This window comes from Musa acuminata, chromosome BXJ3-11 (genome assembly GCF_036884655.1).
Source record: "Musa acuminata AAA Group cultivar baxijiao chromosome BXJ3-11, Cavendish_Baxijiao_AAA, whole genome shotgun sequence".
Classification (NCBI taxonomy): Eukaryota; Viridiplantae; Streptophyta; class Magnoliopsida; order Zingiberales; family Musaceae; genus Musa; species Musa acuminata.
Window position 1 is genome coordinate 29052500 of NC_088359.1, and position 17422 is coordinate 29069921.

The 17422-nt window shown below is 36.9% G+C and overlaps 2 protein-coding genes across 2 annotated transcripts; one reads left to right on the top strand and one right to left on the bottom strand.

Annotated features, from left to right (window-relative positions):
• Positions 1–118: 118 nt before the first annotated feature.
• On the top strand, positions 119–11781 carry LOC135652937 (uncharacterized). The gene is made up of 8 exons (XM_065174291.1): positions 119–253; positions 751–774; positions 1849–1954; positions 2798–2866; positions 4475–4968; positions 5354–5615; positions 10058–10266; positions 11505–11781. Exons 1-8 carry the CDS (start codon positions 249–251, stop codon positions 11569–11571), a joined length of 1236 nt encoding a protein of 411 aa, XP_065030363.1. The 5' UTR covers positions 119–248; the 3' UTR covers positions 11572–11781.
• A 952-nt stretch (positions 11782–12733) lies between these two features.
• LOC135653305 (isopentenyl-diphosphate Delta-isomerase I) lies at positions 12734–16910 on the bottom strand. Its single transcript, XM_065175145.1, has 6 exons — positions 16559–16910; positions 15911–15966; positions 14030–14121; positions 13444–13546; positions 13211–13348; positions 12734–13133 (listed from the first exon to the last, which is right to left on the bottom strand). Exons 1-6 carry the CDS (start codon positions 16849–16851, stop codon positions 12880–12882), a joined length of 936 nt encoding a protein of 311 aa, XP_065031217.1. The 5' UTR covers positions 16852–16910; the 3' UTR covers positions 12734–12879.
• Positions 16911–17422: the final 512 nt, after the last annotated feature.

A 17422-nucleotide genomic window follows, 5' to 3' on the forward strand; every position in this document is an offset into this window, starting at 1 on the left:
ACTCGCAGCTTACGTTAAGGAACATGAAATAGGTACCTACCATTAGATTAAAGCTTGCTTACCAATCTTGAAGCAATATAGAATGACTAGAATACGCTATTAGAAATGCGCTCGAGCTCACTATACCGACTCCAATAAAGGGTTCTACGAATATTACTGGGTTCCCTTCGTGCTCTAGGCGAGAAAAAGGGCGTATTCTCTCTCGCTTCCTTGTTCGAAGTTGTCTCGAGCCATCTCGGTCTTGGTTTATGAGGTAATCAGTTCGATCTCTGCTTGGTTTCTCTTTACTCTTCTGGATTTGTTTTTTCTGAGGAGTCGCTTCACGTTCCTTTTGGCGATTTCTGCAAGAAATCCAAGCTTTTGATGATGACATGTTAGATATCCCGTTTTAGTTCTTGATTCGGCAGCTATGTCATAGTTTTGTTTGAGAAGTGAATTTGGTTGAAAGATTTGACCTTCGTTTTGCTATCAAATTCGTAAACCAAATGCTTTCTTTTAGTGATTGCCTTTTCATTCCATCGCATGTCGGTTGATTTTGTGATGTAACATGTTCTCCGTTATCTTTGTTTTTTTGAGCTGATTCATCTGATCAGATTCTGGTTATTAAATTTGCTTTTTTTTGTGGGAGATATAATAGTAAAAATAAGTTCATTTGTGTAAGATGAGCCATTAGTTAATTTTCTCTTCTTGATATTGTGTTTTAAGTTTGCCAATGTATAATTTGTTCTTTTCTTTTGGATAATTATGCAGCTCGAAGGAGAAACCCACTCTAGGGTATGTTGACCTGCTTCCCTTCGTTTATGATAATTTGTTTTTAATTTTGTGAATATGTTGCGTGATCTGATTATTTAGAATCAGAGTATGATTTCATTTTAAAGGGTGCATCATAGCTTGCTCATTAGTTAATTGTTTGTGTTATGTGATTATGGAGTTATCTGCTCTTGGGAATGATCAGATGCGGTATTAGGCCTTGAAGGCATACAAAACTGATATTGGAAAAATTCGAATTGGTAGAAAGTACACACACACATAGACATACATATATATATGTATGTATTTAAAAAACATGCTGTACCACAATTGAATAGTTGTTTTATGAGTAATTAATTGTACGTGTGCTGAACTTGGGAATGATCAGATGCTGCACTTTATTTTTGAAAGACTCAGATAGACTTAAGTTATATATATATATATATATATAAATAAATAAATATATATATATATATATATATATATATATATATATATATATATAGGGTTTAAAATGTATTTACCTTGCAAGAAAGAAATTTTGTCTAAAATTTGAGTCATCCTTCCTAAAAGTTTTCTTAAAAGATTGTGCTAATTGAAACTTTAAAAACTTGCTTCTTACTGTTAACTGACCTACTAATTTGTTCGAAATTTGCAATTGAGAAGTTGTCACAATTTTGGCTTTAGGCACCGGGGTGATGCCCAAGTTCCCTACAAGCGGCTTGCGTGTGCATATCAAGTTAGGCAAAATTTTTGGATGATAATACAGCAGCAACTAGTTGTAAGATGACAGCTACTTGGACAGCAATGTTGGATAAAAATCCATATGGTGGAACACATATCAAATTGCTAATTTGAATGTTACACTTTTTGTACTTAAAAAGGCAATAGTAATATCTTCACACATTTGTGACTCTTATTATTTAGGATACATTTTAGTGTAGTTTTTTATGTGTGTTTCTATGGGATTGATTCAGTTTTTTTTTTATTCCATATTTGTAATGATGATCATATATCTAGAAGGCTTTGTATTTACTGCAAATATTATTATTGAATAATGCAATGCAAGTTAGGTTAATGATTCTTTTGGCAATGCAGTGGCACGCGGATAAAGACCCGCAAACGGAATATCACTGCTCCTTTGGACCCTGCAGCTTTTGCAGATGCAGTGGTCCAGATATATCTGGAGAATGCTGGTGATCTGGTATGTTTATATTGAAAAGTTAGGTGAAGATAGCAAGCTACCGTGTTTCTGTTTAACATTATGCGATGTGAACTGAAAAATTCTTACTTTGATGCCCAAGGTAAAGAATGTAGACAAAGAATGTGATTTCTAGTCAAACTGAATTCAGTAGCCAGATAGCATCTGTGATGAGGCTGCAGAAAAGTGGTGGTTGTTGAGACTGCATATAGCGATCATTGTTATAAATAATAAAGATGGCTGGAGTTGATTATTCATGCCTGATGAAGAAGGCTTAGGCACTACTTAGTGCTATACATGTTTGTAAAGCTTGCCAGTTTGAGATCTGATCTGATTGAATCTAGCAGTTTGATTGCTGCTGTGTGCACAGAAATTAACAGAAAAATAATTGCCACAATTTATGAATAAAATGTTGTAAGTCCAAAGTGCTAAGAAGGATGGAATAAAGTGAGAACTTTAATGTAGCAAGGGCAAACTGCTTTTCGAGTAATAACAGTTTGTAGAATTTGATAATATAAACGGAGGAATTTGAGAGATATATTAGTAGAAAGGAGGCAATGCCTGCAGTGAAGCTAAACAATATCTATTCGTCAAAACTCCTCTTGCAGCCATGACCCACTTAAGAACTCAGGATCATACTGTTGTTAACTTTGAATAGGAATTCACCTGTGACTCCAAAGAGGAATTTAATAAAAACATGATATCTTTTACAACGTATTTTGTTCATGCCTCTATTATTCTGCCTAATACTGCCAATGCACATTGCATATCAACTTGGATCAATCATTTTTAATCTGGAGCTTCTCTTTATCTTGACATGATCCCTGTAAAATTTTCTTCTGACAGGAACTTGTTGCAAAGAATGTTGAATCTTCCGATCTTAACTTCTCAAGATACGGTGACACCTTTTTCGAGGTAATTTTATGATAATTTTCCGTGTGATTGTGAGCAATAAATGACTTTTTTCTTCTGTGCTAATACATTCTGTGTTTTGCCTATCTGTCTTCTTGATTGTGTTCTCCTGGTGCTTGCTGGTTTGGGGTCAGCTAAAGCTAGCTGAGTGAGTGGAACTGGCTTGGGGTTTGCAAAAACCCAATCCTGAGCTGCCCCATCACTGTTCCAAGATGGTTGCACACTTGTACCCATATGTGCAAATCAATAGACTAATGCTGATATGAAGAACCTGATCATAATTTTTGGCATAGGTCCTGTTCTTTTTGAAATGCATCTGATACTTTTAATTTGACAAATACCATCTCCTTGCATAACAAATTACTTTGGAGCTTAATCCCACCCCTGTATGATCTGTTTTTGGGTAATAATCATCAACCTGATAGTACTGAGACAAAACACAAATATGATGTCCCTCCAACTGACAATACAAACCTAGCTATAACCTGTCGGGTTCCGTCTCTCATGGAAGTCTTTAATAGTTTATCCATAAATCTGCGTTGGGATTCATTCTAGTTTGGATTAGTTGATAACAGGTACACAATTTCAAATGTGATTGAAATCATTTGCAAAATATGGTTAGTGTTAAAAATAAGACAGGATTTATGTAGCAGAACAGGTGTTATTCATGATCGATATTCAACATGAACATCTAAAGTTGAATAAAAATTTGTTTGACAAGAAGTGTCTTGGTTTGCCCTCTCTTCAAGGTGAAGTCTCAGAAATATGATCAAAGGCCTTTTCTATGGAATGCCTATCTCACGCTTCATATTCTATAGCAAGGTTTGCTATACCATGGTGTACCGCCCATATGTACCTATCTGATAGGGAACCGATATGGGCGATACATATCAATTTGTCGGTATGTCCCATCGTACAATGTGTTGGTATGCCCCACCGTACAATGTATTGGTACATTGATACATACCATATCGACAATCGATCGGTATACCAGTACAGACAGATAAGGCAAACCATGTTCTATAGAATGTCTATGTCACGCTATCATATTGGACAAGTAGGGAAAAACAGTGGTTGACAACTTGGCTATCTAAATTTTCGCTTGGAACTGTTTGAAATGACATGATTGCAGCAAAAGATATGACACTCTTACACGCTTATGAAAAGCAACTGTTTATTGCTACCTTTGGCAGAAACAGGGTTATGGGAGTTTGCCTGGGTGTCTGGTTATCTATTGCAGTATGGTAGTTTTTTTTGCATATTATTATAAACTGACATTATGTTTCATGACACAAGGATTGCAAATACTACATTGTCAACAATATCATAAACTTGTAAACCGGTGCATATTTTGTAAAAGATACTTGGTGCTGTACTTGCTTGTTGTGACAACCATCTTTAGTTATTCTGTCCAGTGTGAGAAAATGTTATATTTCTTTTGATTAATACGAATGTGTGTTTCTGAGTTCATGACTAGCCTTGCACGCTAAACAAATATTGCTTTTGTAAGCCAGGTGTTTTACATTGGTTTGCTATTTTGGTGCACATCATATGTTTAGTTGTCTTTTTTTACTCAGCAACCCAATTGATTGTATCTAGTGCTGATTCTAGGTTGTCTTCACGGGTGGCCGGACACAACCTGGTACAATAAAACCGGATGAAGGAGAGAGGCATCCTTACTCAGTTCTAGATTGCCATCCTAAACGTGAAGCTATCTTGCCTTCTGTTCTCTACATACAGAAAATCTTGCGGCGAAGGCCCTTTTTAATTAAAAATCTTGAAAATGTTATGCGAAAGTTTCTGCAGTCCTTGGAGCTCTTTGAGGAGAATGAAAGGAAGAAGCTTGCTATTTTTACAGCCCTTACATTTTCTCAGAAGCTATCAGGTCTTCCGCCTGAGACGGTTTTCCAGCCATTGCTCAAGGACAATCTTGTGGCAAAGGGGCTAGTTCTTTCATTTATTACTGATTTCTTCAAGGAATATTTGGTGGATAACAGTTTAGATGATCTTATATCAATTTTGAAGCGAGGTAAAATGGAGGACAATCTCCTTGATTTTTTTCCTAGTGCAAGACGCTCTGCTGAATGCTTTTCTGAGCATTTCACGTAAGTTTATTTTCTGAATTGTTATTAAGTGTTTAGTATATCCGTAGTCTATATAAATTAATGTTTGTAAAATTTTAGGTTGTTGTTAGTGAATTTCAAATGAGAATGTAATTAGATTGTTTTTTTTTTATAAATAAGACATTAATTGCACTTATGAGAAAGTATCATATGTGCTGGCCGTGTGGACCTTTGCTAACATGGTAGCACCAAACACTACTGTGTGGACCTTGTGCTGATGCAGTGCTTAGGGCCCATTCCATCTTGTTGATATATCACCAGAATGGGGCACACCTGAAGCTGAAAACCTTGCTAATTTCAATGTTTTCTATTTGTTCCTTCTACAAGATAACCGAGCAACTGTTCTTTTATTTGGTTTTTTTTGCAGCAAAGAAGGATTATTAGCTCTTGTTGAGTATCATGAGAAGAAAATATTCGAGGTGAAGCTGAAAGAAATGAAATCAGCTCTGACAACTCAGATTGCAGAAGAAACTGATATATCTGAAGTTATAGAGACTGCAAAACAGCGTGTTAAAGATGCTAATTTGCCTGATGTTGAAGTTGTGCGCATTCTGTGGGATGGGCTAATGGATGCTGTTCAGTGGTCTGGTAAAAACCAGCAGCAGAATGCAAATGCGGCTCTTCGCCAGGTAAGTAATATTTTTTAAAATTTAACTCTATTCTTATGTAGAAGTTACAAGAACTGTGATGTTCTTTGACATCTACGAGTCCTTTTACAGTTGATAAACCTTTAATTTTAGATTTTTAGATGATGTTCATTGCATGTTAACTTGACTGTATAGACAAGCACAGCTCATAGTTGGGAGGCAAGTATGAAAACTGAGTAACTATTAAACTTGTCCCAGCATAGCTTGTAAACCCAGTAATATGACTATTCGGTTCAATCACAAATATCTTGTGAATGTCATTGGCATGGGTAGACAACTACAGGATGCACAAGGTGTACGCAATGGTTTTCTTTGGATATATAAGAGGAAAGGGACCCAGCCATTACTAGTTGATGTGTTTCTGTTATAGTATCATGCTGTCCTGCAAAAGTTTTAAGTCACAGCCCAAGGCATCTAAGACTGGCACTGGTATGGACAAACACATTGATGCCACTAATATGGTGTTCCCATTAACTAGAATGGGTGTGCTATCATTGCGTTTTTGTTGGTTGAAATGATATGGAATGCACCGTACATCATGTCTATACGCCAAGAAGTTTTGTAATTTGGGCATGTGATCCTTTATGCTCATTCTTGAACTGACAGGATCCATAGTTCAACCACGTTAAATTGCCGAGTTATTTGGTTGTTTCTGTTTTTTCGTCTAAAGAAGCTTGCTTCCCTGGAGGGAGTCATGCAGTAATAATAGTAAATGCTTACCGAAGACCAAGCAATTGAAGTCAAGAAAGATTCTAGGCAATATTTTGATGATGTAGTGTCATGAGTGCAGCAGAAAAAGCATGATGATTTTATGTGCCTAGAGGTATCTCTTGATTTGTGACAAGAAGTTGGAAAAGTAGTCCATGGTGCCTAAGAAGTTCAAATGCTTTAAAGATGACAAAATTGATGCACAATAAGTTCAATTTGAGTTGGGAATTTAGTGTACTATCCTATGCAGTAGTCACAGAGCCAGGTTGGAGATTAAAATTTAAAATTGGTTTTGGTTTCTCCAGTTCAATATTGATTTTATGCTCTTCTGCAAAGTGACCTTCAAGGACATGCTTAATATTTATTGCATATTTAAATATACCATAAATCTGATTAGTTCTAAACTTCTAATCTATTGCCAATAGACATGCAGTGTGGCCTACAGCAGTACAGTTTGTTCTAAGGAAAGATTCCCTAAACTCTAGAAGGACCCTTTTAATACCCTAAACCCTCGGATCCACAAAGGCATACAAAAAAATAGAAAAAGAGAATCTAGAACTGGTTCAATCAAGCAATGGAACCATGGACTTCTGATGTTTCTATATTTTTGTACTATTTCTAAACTGTTATGTTTGTAGCCTCTTTTGTTTGTGTTTTTGATGAGCTTTTTCTCTTTCTAAACCTTTTTGCCTATGAAAGATCTTACTATGTTCCTGAAGAATTGAACTAAATTAAAATTAGATAACATTTTTTTATTTGTTCTAAACCTTTTACTACTGCTTGATCCACCCTATGTTTATGTAGACAAGACAAGGGCCAATGATCTTACACTGGTATTAGAACAGGTCACAAAAAGAAATCTTAGCTAAAATTTTCAGATAGAAATAATATTTACAAAGACTCAGGTTCGAAAGAAAACTTATAGAGACATGGCATAACTACTCGAACAAGGACTCAAACAAAAACTTGGGTACTTAAGAGCATCAAAGAGCAAGAGAGAACACAAGAGTGGTGGTTTGCTTCTGATGTCTCTTTATGACTCGAGAGGGTGGTATTTATATTTAGGAGGACTCAAGAATTGTTGACAAGCTTGGATTGCAGTCTTCATTAAATCAGCAAGGTTGCTCTTTTCCTTGGTTTTTGTCTTGTTGCATCAGCGAGCTGAACATGTATTTGGTTATTGTGGCTTCGATCACTGTAGCTTGGTTAGTATAGCTACATTTGGCTTTCTATTGAAGTTGTAGCTTGGTTATTGTAGGGGAATATTGTTTTAAAATCCAAGGAAGAAGTTTATCATGCTTTCTTGAAAGAGGATTAGCAGGGGAAATTGCTTTTTGTTGCTCTCATTCTGAAGACATTGGAAAGGAGAATATCCCCTTAAAACTCAAGATGGCCATTCTTTCAATACTGAAAAGACATAATATTATGAATATTAAAATACAGTCTTGCTTAGCAGAATGGACAAAAAATGGATGGATGATCCCTGGATATTCCCAAATCCTTATCCATTCATCAGACTACTTTCTGGTTGCTTTCAATCTGATTCAATCAACCAAAAGGCCTACCAAAGAGTCTATCAGAAAATATAAGGCAAAGTACATAATGGATGATAGATTCCAGACTGGACTCAGATTGATTGCTCAAGGCCTTTGGTATGAGATATATGCTGAACAGTTCACTTCCCTAATGCAACTCATACCAAGAACCAAAGAAGTTGGTCAACGAATTATGTTCAAGGTCAAACTAAGCATGCATCATGATGGAGAAAGACTTTTGAATGATACTGCTTGGGAGTGAGAAGTGAAGCAAATGAGGCAGAAAATTGAGAAAATAATCCAGCAGATTCAGCAATAAAAATCCAACAAATGAAAGTCCAGCAAATGAAGAAGACACTGACGATTATCAGTGATTTAAAAAACGTTAGGCGCTAAAAGGCGCTAAGGTTCCAAAACACCCGAGGCGCTAGGTGCTCGCCAAGGTTCTAGACCGGACTCAGATTGATTGCTCAAGGCCTTTGGTATGAGATATATGCTGAACAGTTCACATTCCCTGATGCAACTCATACCAAGAACCAAAGAAATCGGCAAAGCTACCTTTTTCTTTGATTTTTGTATTATTGTGTTGGTGACCTGAACATGTATTTAATTACTATAGCTTTAGTCACTGTAGCTTGGTTACCGTAGCTACACGTGGCTTTCATCAATCATTTCTTAATCAATCAATGGTCGTGCAATTTCTTGTAGTTCATCATGAAATTGGTCCAAGTTTTCTAAATAATCGTCAATGATTTCAAAAGGCCCTTGGGCGTTCGCCTAGGCGCTCAGGCGAGGCGAGGCCCGAGCGCCTTGTTTACCATCCAAGCGGCGTACTTCAAAGAGGCGCTGCCTGGGTGCTCGCCCGAGCCCAGATGCCGAGCACTTCGGGCGAGCGCTCGAGTCAAATCAAGTGACTGAATCGGCATGTTAGGTTTGGTTCAATCGCATTTGCGTTAGTTGGTTCAATCGAACCAACTAAAGCATCGATATCAGCCTCTCTCCGCGGCCCCTTGCGACTTCCCCAACCCTAACCTGACTCCCACCGTTGACATTTTCTTTTTGCTGCCGCTACTGCTATCGTTACTCTCCGCTATCGCTACTCTCCGCTTTGCCTCTCTCCGTTGCTGTTGTCGCTACTCTCTGTTATCGCTATCACTGTCACTACTCGCCGCTGCCACTACCACTATCGCTGCTCGCTACTGCCACTATCACTGCTAGTTTAGAAATAGTACTAAAGCGTATAAACATCAGAAATCTCTGGTTCCATTGCTTGATTGAACCAGTTCTAGGATTTATATATTTTGCATTTTTACAAGTTTTTGTGGATCCGAGGTTTAGGGTATTAAAAGAATCCTTTTAGGGTTACACTTACCAATTATGATCGTCATAACCGAAAGAACTGGTTATCAAATTCTTTTTTCTTTTTTAGCAACTCTAGTATGTCACCTTGATGGGTTCTCATTTATAGGGTTTTGAATATCGGTCCGTACCGGCGTACCAAGCTCTGATTGGTATGATACGTACGTACACCCTAAAATCTTAAAAATATCTCCATCTATCGTGTCAAGGCGTACCGACTGGTACACCTCGGTAACGATCGAAATTTGGGGCAGTACTGGTCGGTATCATCTCAGTATCGATTAAAACATTGGTACCATCCGATAGAGGGTAGTTCGTGTATCGGTATCCTCTCGGATCGATACATACCACCCTTACTGGGTAGTGCACATCGAAATTGAGAACCCTGGTCATTTATCACATGCATTTAGTATTTGATGAATGTGCATATTTGTTCTCCTACCTATATTCAAGCCTACATAAGCAACTTGTTGCATATTGTGCAAATGTAGAATCTTGGTTGCTTTATCTTGCACTTTGCATTGACTTTATTCGTTTCTCCCATAATTTCACTTTCGTGGTAGACACTATTTCATTTTGATTAAGATTTATATGTAAATTTTGTTTATGGAGTTTGTATGGTCATCTACCAATGTTGTATGCTTCTGCTTTTAGGTTATGAGTGTACAGATAGGTTTTGAAATTCCTTGATAACAACAAACTCTATGTGGAATTGACTTTACCTTTTTTCTAAAATGTTCAAGAGTAAATATGGAGAAGGTACTCTTTTTGTTCATGTTTTTTCTTTATTTTTTTGAGTCATCTACGTTACTATATCTGCAGGTGAAAACATGGGCTGGGCTTCTGAATGCTTTCTGTACTAGTGGGAAACTGGAACTAGAACTGATGTACAAGGTCCAAATCCAGTGCTATGAGGATGCCAAACTGTTGAAACTATTTCCAGAAATTATAAGGTCCCTTTATGAACTAGATGTACTTGCTGAGGATACAATTCTTCTTTGGTTTCGGAAAGGTGCAAATCCGAAGGGCAGGTGCATGATTCTTCTTTTTTCCTTCTTTAGTTATTTGGTCCAAATTATGCTTGTTGAAGTCAATAATATGGATACAGTTGTTCTCAATGTGTTGTCAGTATTTATGTCTTGGATACTATTCGTTGTTAGTCATTTTTGACTTTGTGAAATATAGTGAATGCTTGAATACTTTCTGGGTAGCTGTTCTAATGACTGGACCTATTGTCACTGAAAAAAGTGATGATTGATTCTAGAAATTTTTTATTTACCGTTAATTGCTATGGAGCTTGTGACTACTGCCACAATATTTTGACTGATATCAGTTTCCTGTTGCACATAATGCTAGAAGATCTTTGTCGTGTGAGGAATATCTTCTTTCCTGTTTCATAAATTAGGGATTCTTGTGAGACTCCTCTGTCAGTGTCTAGGATCCAACTACAAAAAGAAATGGATGCTTGTTAACATTTTTATGCCCATCCTTGCCTTAGACTGCCCTACTTTGCCGATAATAATTCAGTACCCACCATTGCAGTTGCAGTAAATTCTTTGGTGCTTCGCCTGAATGCTCGGGAAATCACAACAAAAATGACTTGACTGCCACCTATTGTCTAGGTTGTAATGTTTACAAAATATATTTGAGTTGATTTCCTTTTAGTCTTATACTTTCTCCTTTTCATGGACTCACACTTCATTCACTCATAAAAAAAAAACAAGTGACTAGCTTTCTGTTGTACTTGGAAACAAACTGCAAATGCCTTGGTATTGGAAGTTACTTATAAATGAGAAGTATTGTAATTTTTTTTTTTAGAATGGGGTGGGTAGCTTCTATGGAATACAGTTAAAAGAGTTTTCTTTCAGCTGTGGCATATACTGATCAATGTTATATTTGACTTATGTTAAGTTTGGTTGCCATATCGGTGACATACTGATCAAAGTTATTTGTTTTCTGATGTAACATATATATAACTATAGAGAGTGTCAGGTTAGTGTCGGATTGCTCGACACTCGTGCTTAACCAAATTTGAATTCAGCTTGGGCTGATACATCTCAGCCAATTCTCGACTGCAGTTCCTGTTATTGCCTTGATTGCAATGAGAATGTCACCCAGAATGTTTTCCCAATTAGTCCCATTTCACTAAGATTATATGTTTAGCTATTACGATCTTGAAAGAAATGCTGTCTTTACTTTATGAACAATATTTACTTTAACCGTAAACATTCTTTGGCCAGACCATTTACTAAGCATGTAATGTTTGCAGGCAAACTTTCGTAAAAGCCCTGGAGCCGTTTGTTAACTGGCTTGAGGAAGCCGAAGAGGAAGAATGAAACGGTGGTGGAAGCTGCATCGAATGTTGCTTGAAACTGACTAGTAATTTTTATTTACATATTTCTCCATACAAGTAAATCATAATCGATGCATCAAATGCTGCTTGATATCGACTGGTAACTGTTATTTGCATGTTTCACCATGTACGAGTAAACCATAATCTGTGTGCAAACATCTATGAGATGTTAAAAATCTATTCCATCTTGTTATGTGCTGATATTTCCAATCATGATCTGTTGATTTTGGAAAGCAAAATACATGTTGTGCATCTCTCAGTTGCACTCTTCGAGATCATACTTCCTTTGCTATTAGTGCAGCTACCACCGGTCTTCATCGTACTCGATCGAGGTTTGTGAAAATGCTGCTCATCTTATGAGTCCGGTCGTCGTCGTTTGCTGGCAAAAATGCATTACAGGGTGATGCAAGGGGTGAATCGTCAGCTTGCAGGGCTTCACCAGAATCTGCTGACACGAGATGTTGATGCAGAGTACCTCTCAGCGAGCATCTCTCTCTGCCTCGACATGCATCATCTGTTGGTAAACGTATAATATGACGTCCTTTCCTGTTTCAAGTGCCATTTGTTTTGGTTGAATTCCGGATCTTGTTGCCTTTTAAAATTGACCCTACCAACGTCCAAACCTCATTTGACTGCAATTGGTCGCGCAATTATTTAATTTACTCATCCCAGTCCACAATTAATTATCTTTAATGTTTCAGATCTCTATATTTTTAAAAATTATATTAAGATTTTTATATTTATAAAAATAAAATATTAAGATTCAAAATTAAAAAAAAAAATAATTTCATAAGATTAAAAATAAGAGATTTTATTAATATAGAGATTTAAATATATATTAAAGGTAACTAATATATATTTAGTGACTTGATTTATCTAAGAGGTACCTGACGTGCGTGGCCCTTGAATCTGTTGAGAATTGATTCGTAGTAGTAATCTAAGTCTACCTAGATAACTATTATATCATGATAACTATCTAGATAACTATCATGATCATACTAATAACTGGTGAACCTGACAGCACCTTAGACACTATCATCACTTTCTTCGGTCATTCTAATAATGGGGCTGAATCAGCTTCCATATGCTAGTTTATAAACTTCACATTACTTCTATGGTTGTTCACAGAACAGAAGCATTAAATATGATCCAAGCCACAAATGATATCTGGACTCTTAAAACTTCAATTTGCTCACAATAGACGGAAGGAAAGATAAAAAAAGATAAAAACAAAGCAAAGCAGGATTAGAGTTCTTGATACCAGGGTCTCGTGAGGCCACCTGGGCTTCCTTTAGGTCAACTTATGAATGGTTTCCATATCGGCAGTCTCCTGAAGAGTACCCCTTTCGACATGGTCCCACCATTTCGGCAGAAAGTTATCGACCACCAATCTGAACCAGGGGGACAGCTTTATGCCATCTTCTCCGGCATCTGCTTTTCTCAGCAGTTCTTTCAACTGATCCCGATTAACATATTTCACATCAGCAACTTCGTCAGGGTTCGGATGCAAATTTACATCTCGGACAATGAAGAGGAGATAATCAACTGCAGTGGAGACTATAGACAGTAAGAAAAAGTTATGACCACTATCTATACAGAAGCAGTAAGCACGAAGGACGTACGCTCATGTTCACCCCATTTCCCATCAGACGCGGCCTTGTAAAGTATACGTCCAAGTGGAATAAACTCATCCACAGGTAAATCTTCAGGAGGTATGCCTAGTTCATCCAATAGCTTCCTCTGTGCAGCATTCCTTACTCCTGGATAATTAACACATAGAAATAAGACTTAATGCGCTTTATGAGTTCCAAAAGTTAGAAAACACCACATTTCCTATATTGAGTTTCAGATCGACCAAGGAAGTTCTCTTCTATCAGCTCAGAATCACGATAAAGAGGATGACTGCAACAGGTATTTGTCCAGACCAAAGGAAAAGTAACCTTTGTTGCAGACCTTTGCTGTAAAAAAGTAAAGACATGGTCAAGCATAAATAATTCCCAAGCAAACACCCTAAAACGATACAATCAGCCAGTTGTCAACAAGCCACGGAGACAATATTATGATGAACTACTGCTTTCCAACCTGCCCCTCTAAATATTCACACACACACACTGCTTTCCAATATTATGATGAACTACTGCTTTCCAACCTGTCCCTCTAAATATTCTTTTTGTTGAAGTAGACAATAATCAAACATGTATGTATGTGTATGAGGAAATTGCAAGGGCTTGGGATACTTGATAAATTCCAAAAGCTACTTGGACTCAGAAGAGAAACATCGACATACATTTGATAATAGGACAAAGGATCTATAAGAATCATATAAAGTTAGCAGTCTAACAAAGCTTGGTCTGGCACTTCAGATTGCTCATTGGCTGTAATATAAATAATTATTATTTTATGCATATTCAAATAATGCATTTAAAGAGCAGCACACATACCTGAAGTAGCAACTCAAACTTTGAGTTAACCAGGAAAACACTAAATGCCCTATGAAGCAGATTCTCAGATTCTATTTTTTCCATCAAATGACCTGCATAAAAATCGCAGCCATCTTATATCTGTCAAAGAGTGAAAAACGAATGATATTCTTTAAGAAGCAATATCTAAGACACCACGATCAATAATGACAGTAGCTAAATATATCACTTAAATCCTTAACTTTAATCCATTAGGACGTTCAGCCAAGCCAAAAAAAAGCAAAGTACAGAATGTAAAGTCTCCCTAACACTATAGGATATAAGTAAATATGATTATAAACTTGTCCCATTTGCTTTGGCCATTATTTTATATTGCTTTCATGTAATCACATTAATTATTAACAGAAAAGAAAGGCTCCTACAGTCTAGTGAAAGACTTCACTTTTAGCTAATACAATGACCAAGAGATGCAATAACAATTAAGTTGAAAGGGGAACTGACTTGCTGAGATATAGATCTGTAAAAATATAGGCACAACCCACCAATACACCCCGACCTCCACCCTCCCCTCCACACAGCATTCTCTCTTTCCACACAAATATACAGAGAGAGAACCACCGAGGCAACTATCCTCTCTTCGCTATTCTAGAGGTGTCACTACAAGGAAATAGAACTACAAAAGCAAAAAAGAACCTTGTAAATTTATTTTATATCACAATTGAGGTTTCAAATATTGACCTACCAATCAGTACGGATTGGTTTTTATCGGTCTGACTAAGTGTTGGTATAGAAACATACAGCTCGATATCAACATTAATTTATTTTATTTGATGACATCAGGCATTGGGTCAGTATACCACATGATATACCAGTATCATGTTGGTCCTGTAGATTATTGAAACAGGATCGAGATTTAAATGTTGGACAACACTAGATTCATTTATGGGTTTAAGTACACAAGCTAACATGTCCTTAAAAATGTCAAAGGTAATTGAAAAAGGATAATGGTTTAAATTTGGGATAAAACAATTTCAACAATGAAAATACAGGTAGTGCAAAGTTTAGATCAAAACCAGAACTTTAGAAAAAGAAAAACGAATGTTGATCTAGACACTTCAAGACTAGTTCTAGTTGGCTGTTGAGGTCGCTCCACTTGCCTCCAATGTAAAAGCTGTTGCCATCAGTCGCAAAATATCCAGCAGTTTAGGGCATTGATGTGTTGTTTAAAGGATTTGGACAGCAAGAATATCGTGTGGATCGTTAGTTATAGTGCTTGCAGCTTGCCAAATCTAGGAGGAAATCAAGGTTAAGGGTTGGCAAATGTACAGATGACATCTTGTATAATGCTGGAATGAGAAAGAAGGTATAGCGAAGAGGGAACTTTGAAAATGGATGATTATTAGACCTATTCCAGATCCTCCGAATTCAATCCAAGGGAGAATGACTAAAAATCACTCACACATAATGTTGGAGAAGAGACATCTTCGTTCATTTAACTATGCCTTTGGTTACATTGATTCCCTAGATTAATTTGCTTCTCGAAGGATAAGAAGAGAAGCAAACAAAGGAAATAGGAAAGTACATTTAAGGAAATCTTGAGCCGAGTTCGACAATCACCCATCTTTCTTCTTTCTGGAGGTGGTTTATTCCAAATTCATTTGGACTATAGACTTCTCTATTTACATATCTTGATTTACATTAATTTCATTAGATAGATCATCACACAAGCTCATTCTTCCTAATCTTCCACTATTAGTTAATTCCTTCTTTGCTTCTTTGACGATCTTTGTCGGTTGGGTAGAGACATTTTACAATTCCAAACTAACAAAAAAAATTCTAATAGTGACAGAAAATCAAATGACAAACAAAAAATAAATTCAACCTAAAATTTGCAGTACTTACAATTGTACTTGGAATCATGCCCGATAACATTGTCATGCTCATCTACCAAGATACACCTGCAAGCCATCAGTACTAATTTAACGCTTCTAGAAGGGTAAAATCAACAAGAAAATTACTGGGAAGAGTATCTCAAGAGATCATAAAGCTCAACCATTAAAAACATAGTTCACATTTCTTACTTCAAAGTTTGTAACCAAATATAGAATAACAGTTAAGGCATAAGCCTACTGTAGACTAAGTGGTAAAATATAAGTCGATATGTTCAAAATAGAAATTTTAATAGCAGCCTAAGTGCAAATATACTTGTAGAAATTTTCACAGAATCATTTATCACTCAAATAGACAACTTTGATGTTGCAATACATACTAACCACTTCCACTTGAAAGCATACCGGAAGATAAGAAGGCACCCTTACAAGAGAAGGAAATCTCACCGAGTTGAGATTTTCATCAAAATTTAAAGAGGGAATAAAGGGGAAAAAAAAAGAGGGAACACTCGAATCTTAGTGATGAAAAGAATTAGGTAAACGAATCGCGGAGTTCTGCAACAGACAAAGGCATGGCCGACAACATTATCAGAAAGATTCATGAATCTAAACGTCAAGAAACCAAAACAAAGACAGAACAAGAAGGGGATCGAGATCTCACTCGTCCTCGAACATGAGGCGCCTCTGGACGGCGTTCATGTCAGCGTCGGCGACCGCGCCACCTTCGGTCGGCATGGAGACGGCCTCGTCGGTGCGGGAGGAGGAAAGGGTTCTGGCGAGAGACCGTCGTGAGAGGAGCGGGAGGAAAAGGGGCGGCGTGACGGTGGTGGTGGGTGCTGCTACGGAACCAAACGGGCGGGCGATGGGCCCTCCTCTGCCCCCAACCACCGCCACCACTCGGCATCGGACGGTGGAGATCGCGCGGGGCAGCGAGGCGGATAGCGACATCGGCATCGGTTCTCTCTTTTCCTCCCTCTCCCTCACGCACACGATAAAGAATGTACGATTATTCCCATTCCCATTTCCTTTTTCTTTCCGCACACGGAAAAGTAAGTACGATTATTCCCATTACCATTTTCTTTATGCACACTGAAAATTAAGTACGATAATTCCCATTCGTGTTTCTTTCATCGTCTTTTTGGCGTTGTTTTTTTCAAATAATTAAGGAATTTTTTAGGCTATTTTATAAGCTTATTTTAAATTCTTTTAATTATCCTAATGAACATAAGTATCATCTAAAGTTGACATATAGCTAAAGTTGTATGAAGTAACGGTGATTGAGTGGCTATAGGAAATAATAGTATGATTGATAATTCGTAGTTTATATCATAATTAAAAATAAAAGATAAAATTACATACAATCACCTTAATTCATGTTATATATAATTAAATAATTCTATAAAACCTAAAAACTAATGTCTTATATGTTATATTATTCTAACTGTTTCTCCTAAGCTAAAAGCTCATTATGATAGCATAATTCAGTTATATTATATCTTTATAATATACATTTATCGAATTATTT

Coding starts and splice junctions, on each gene's coding strand:
- LOC135652937 (XM_065174291.1), top strand. Junction 775..1,848: donor AAGGAGAAACCCACTCTAGG/GTATGTTGACCT, acceptor TTGGCAATGCAG/TGGCACGCGGATAAAGACCC. Junction 5,616..10,057: donor CAAATGCGGCTCTTCGCCAG/GTAAGTAATATT, acceptor CTATATCTGCAG/GTGAAAACATGGGCTGGGCT.
- LOC135653305 (XM_065175145.1), bottom strand. CDS start 16,851: ATGCCGATGTCGCTATCCGCCTCGCTGCCCCGCGCGATCTCCACCGTC. Junction 13,547..14,029: donor AGTTTGAGTTGCTACTTCAG/GTATGTGTGCTG, acceptor ACTTTTTTACAG/CAAAGGTCTGCAACAAAGGT. Junction 13,134..13,210: donor GAAATGGGGTGAACATGAGC/GTACGTCCTTCG, acceptor TCTCCACTGCAG/TTGATTATCTCCTCTTCATT.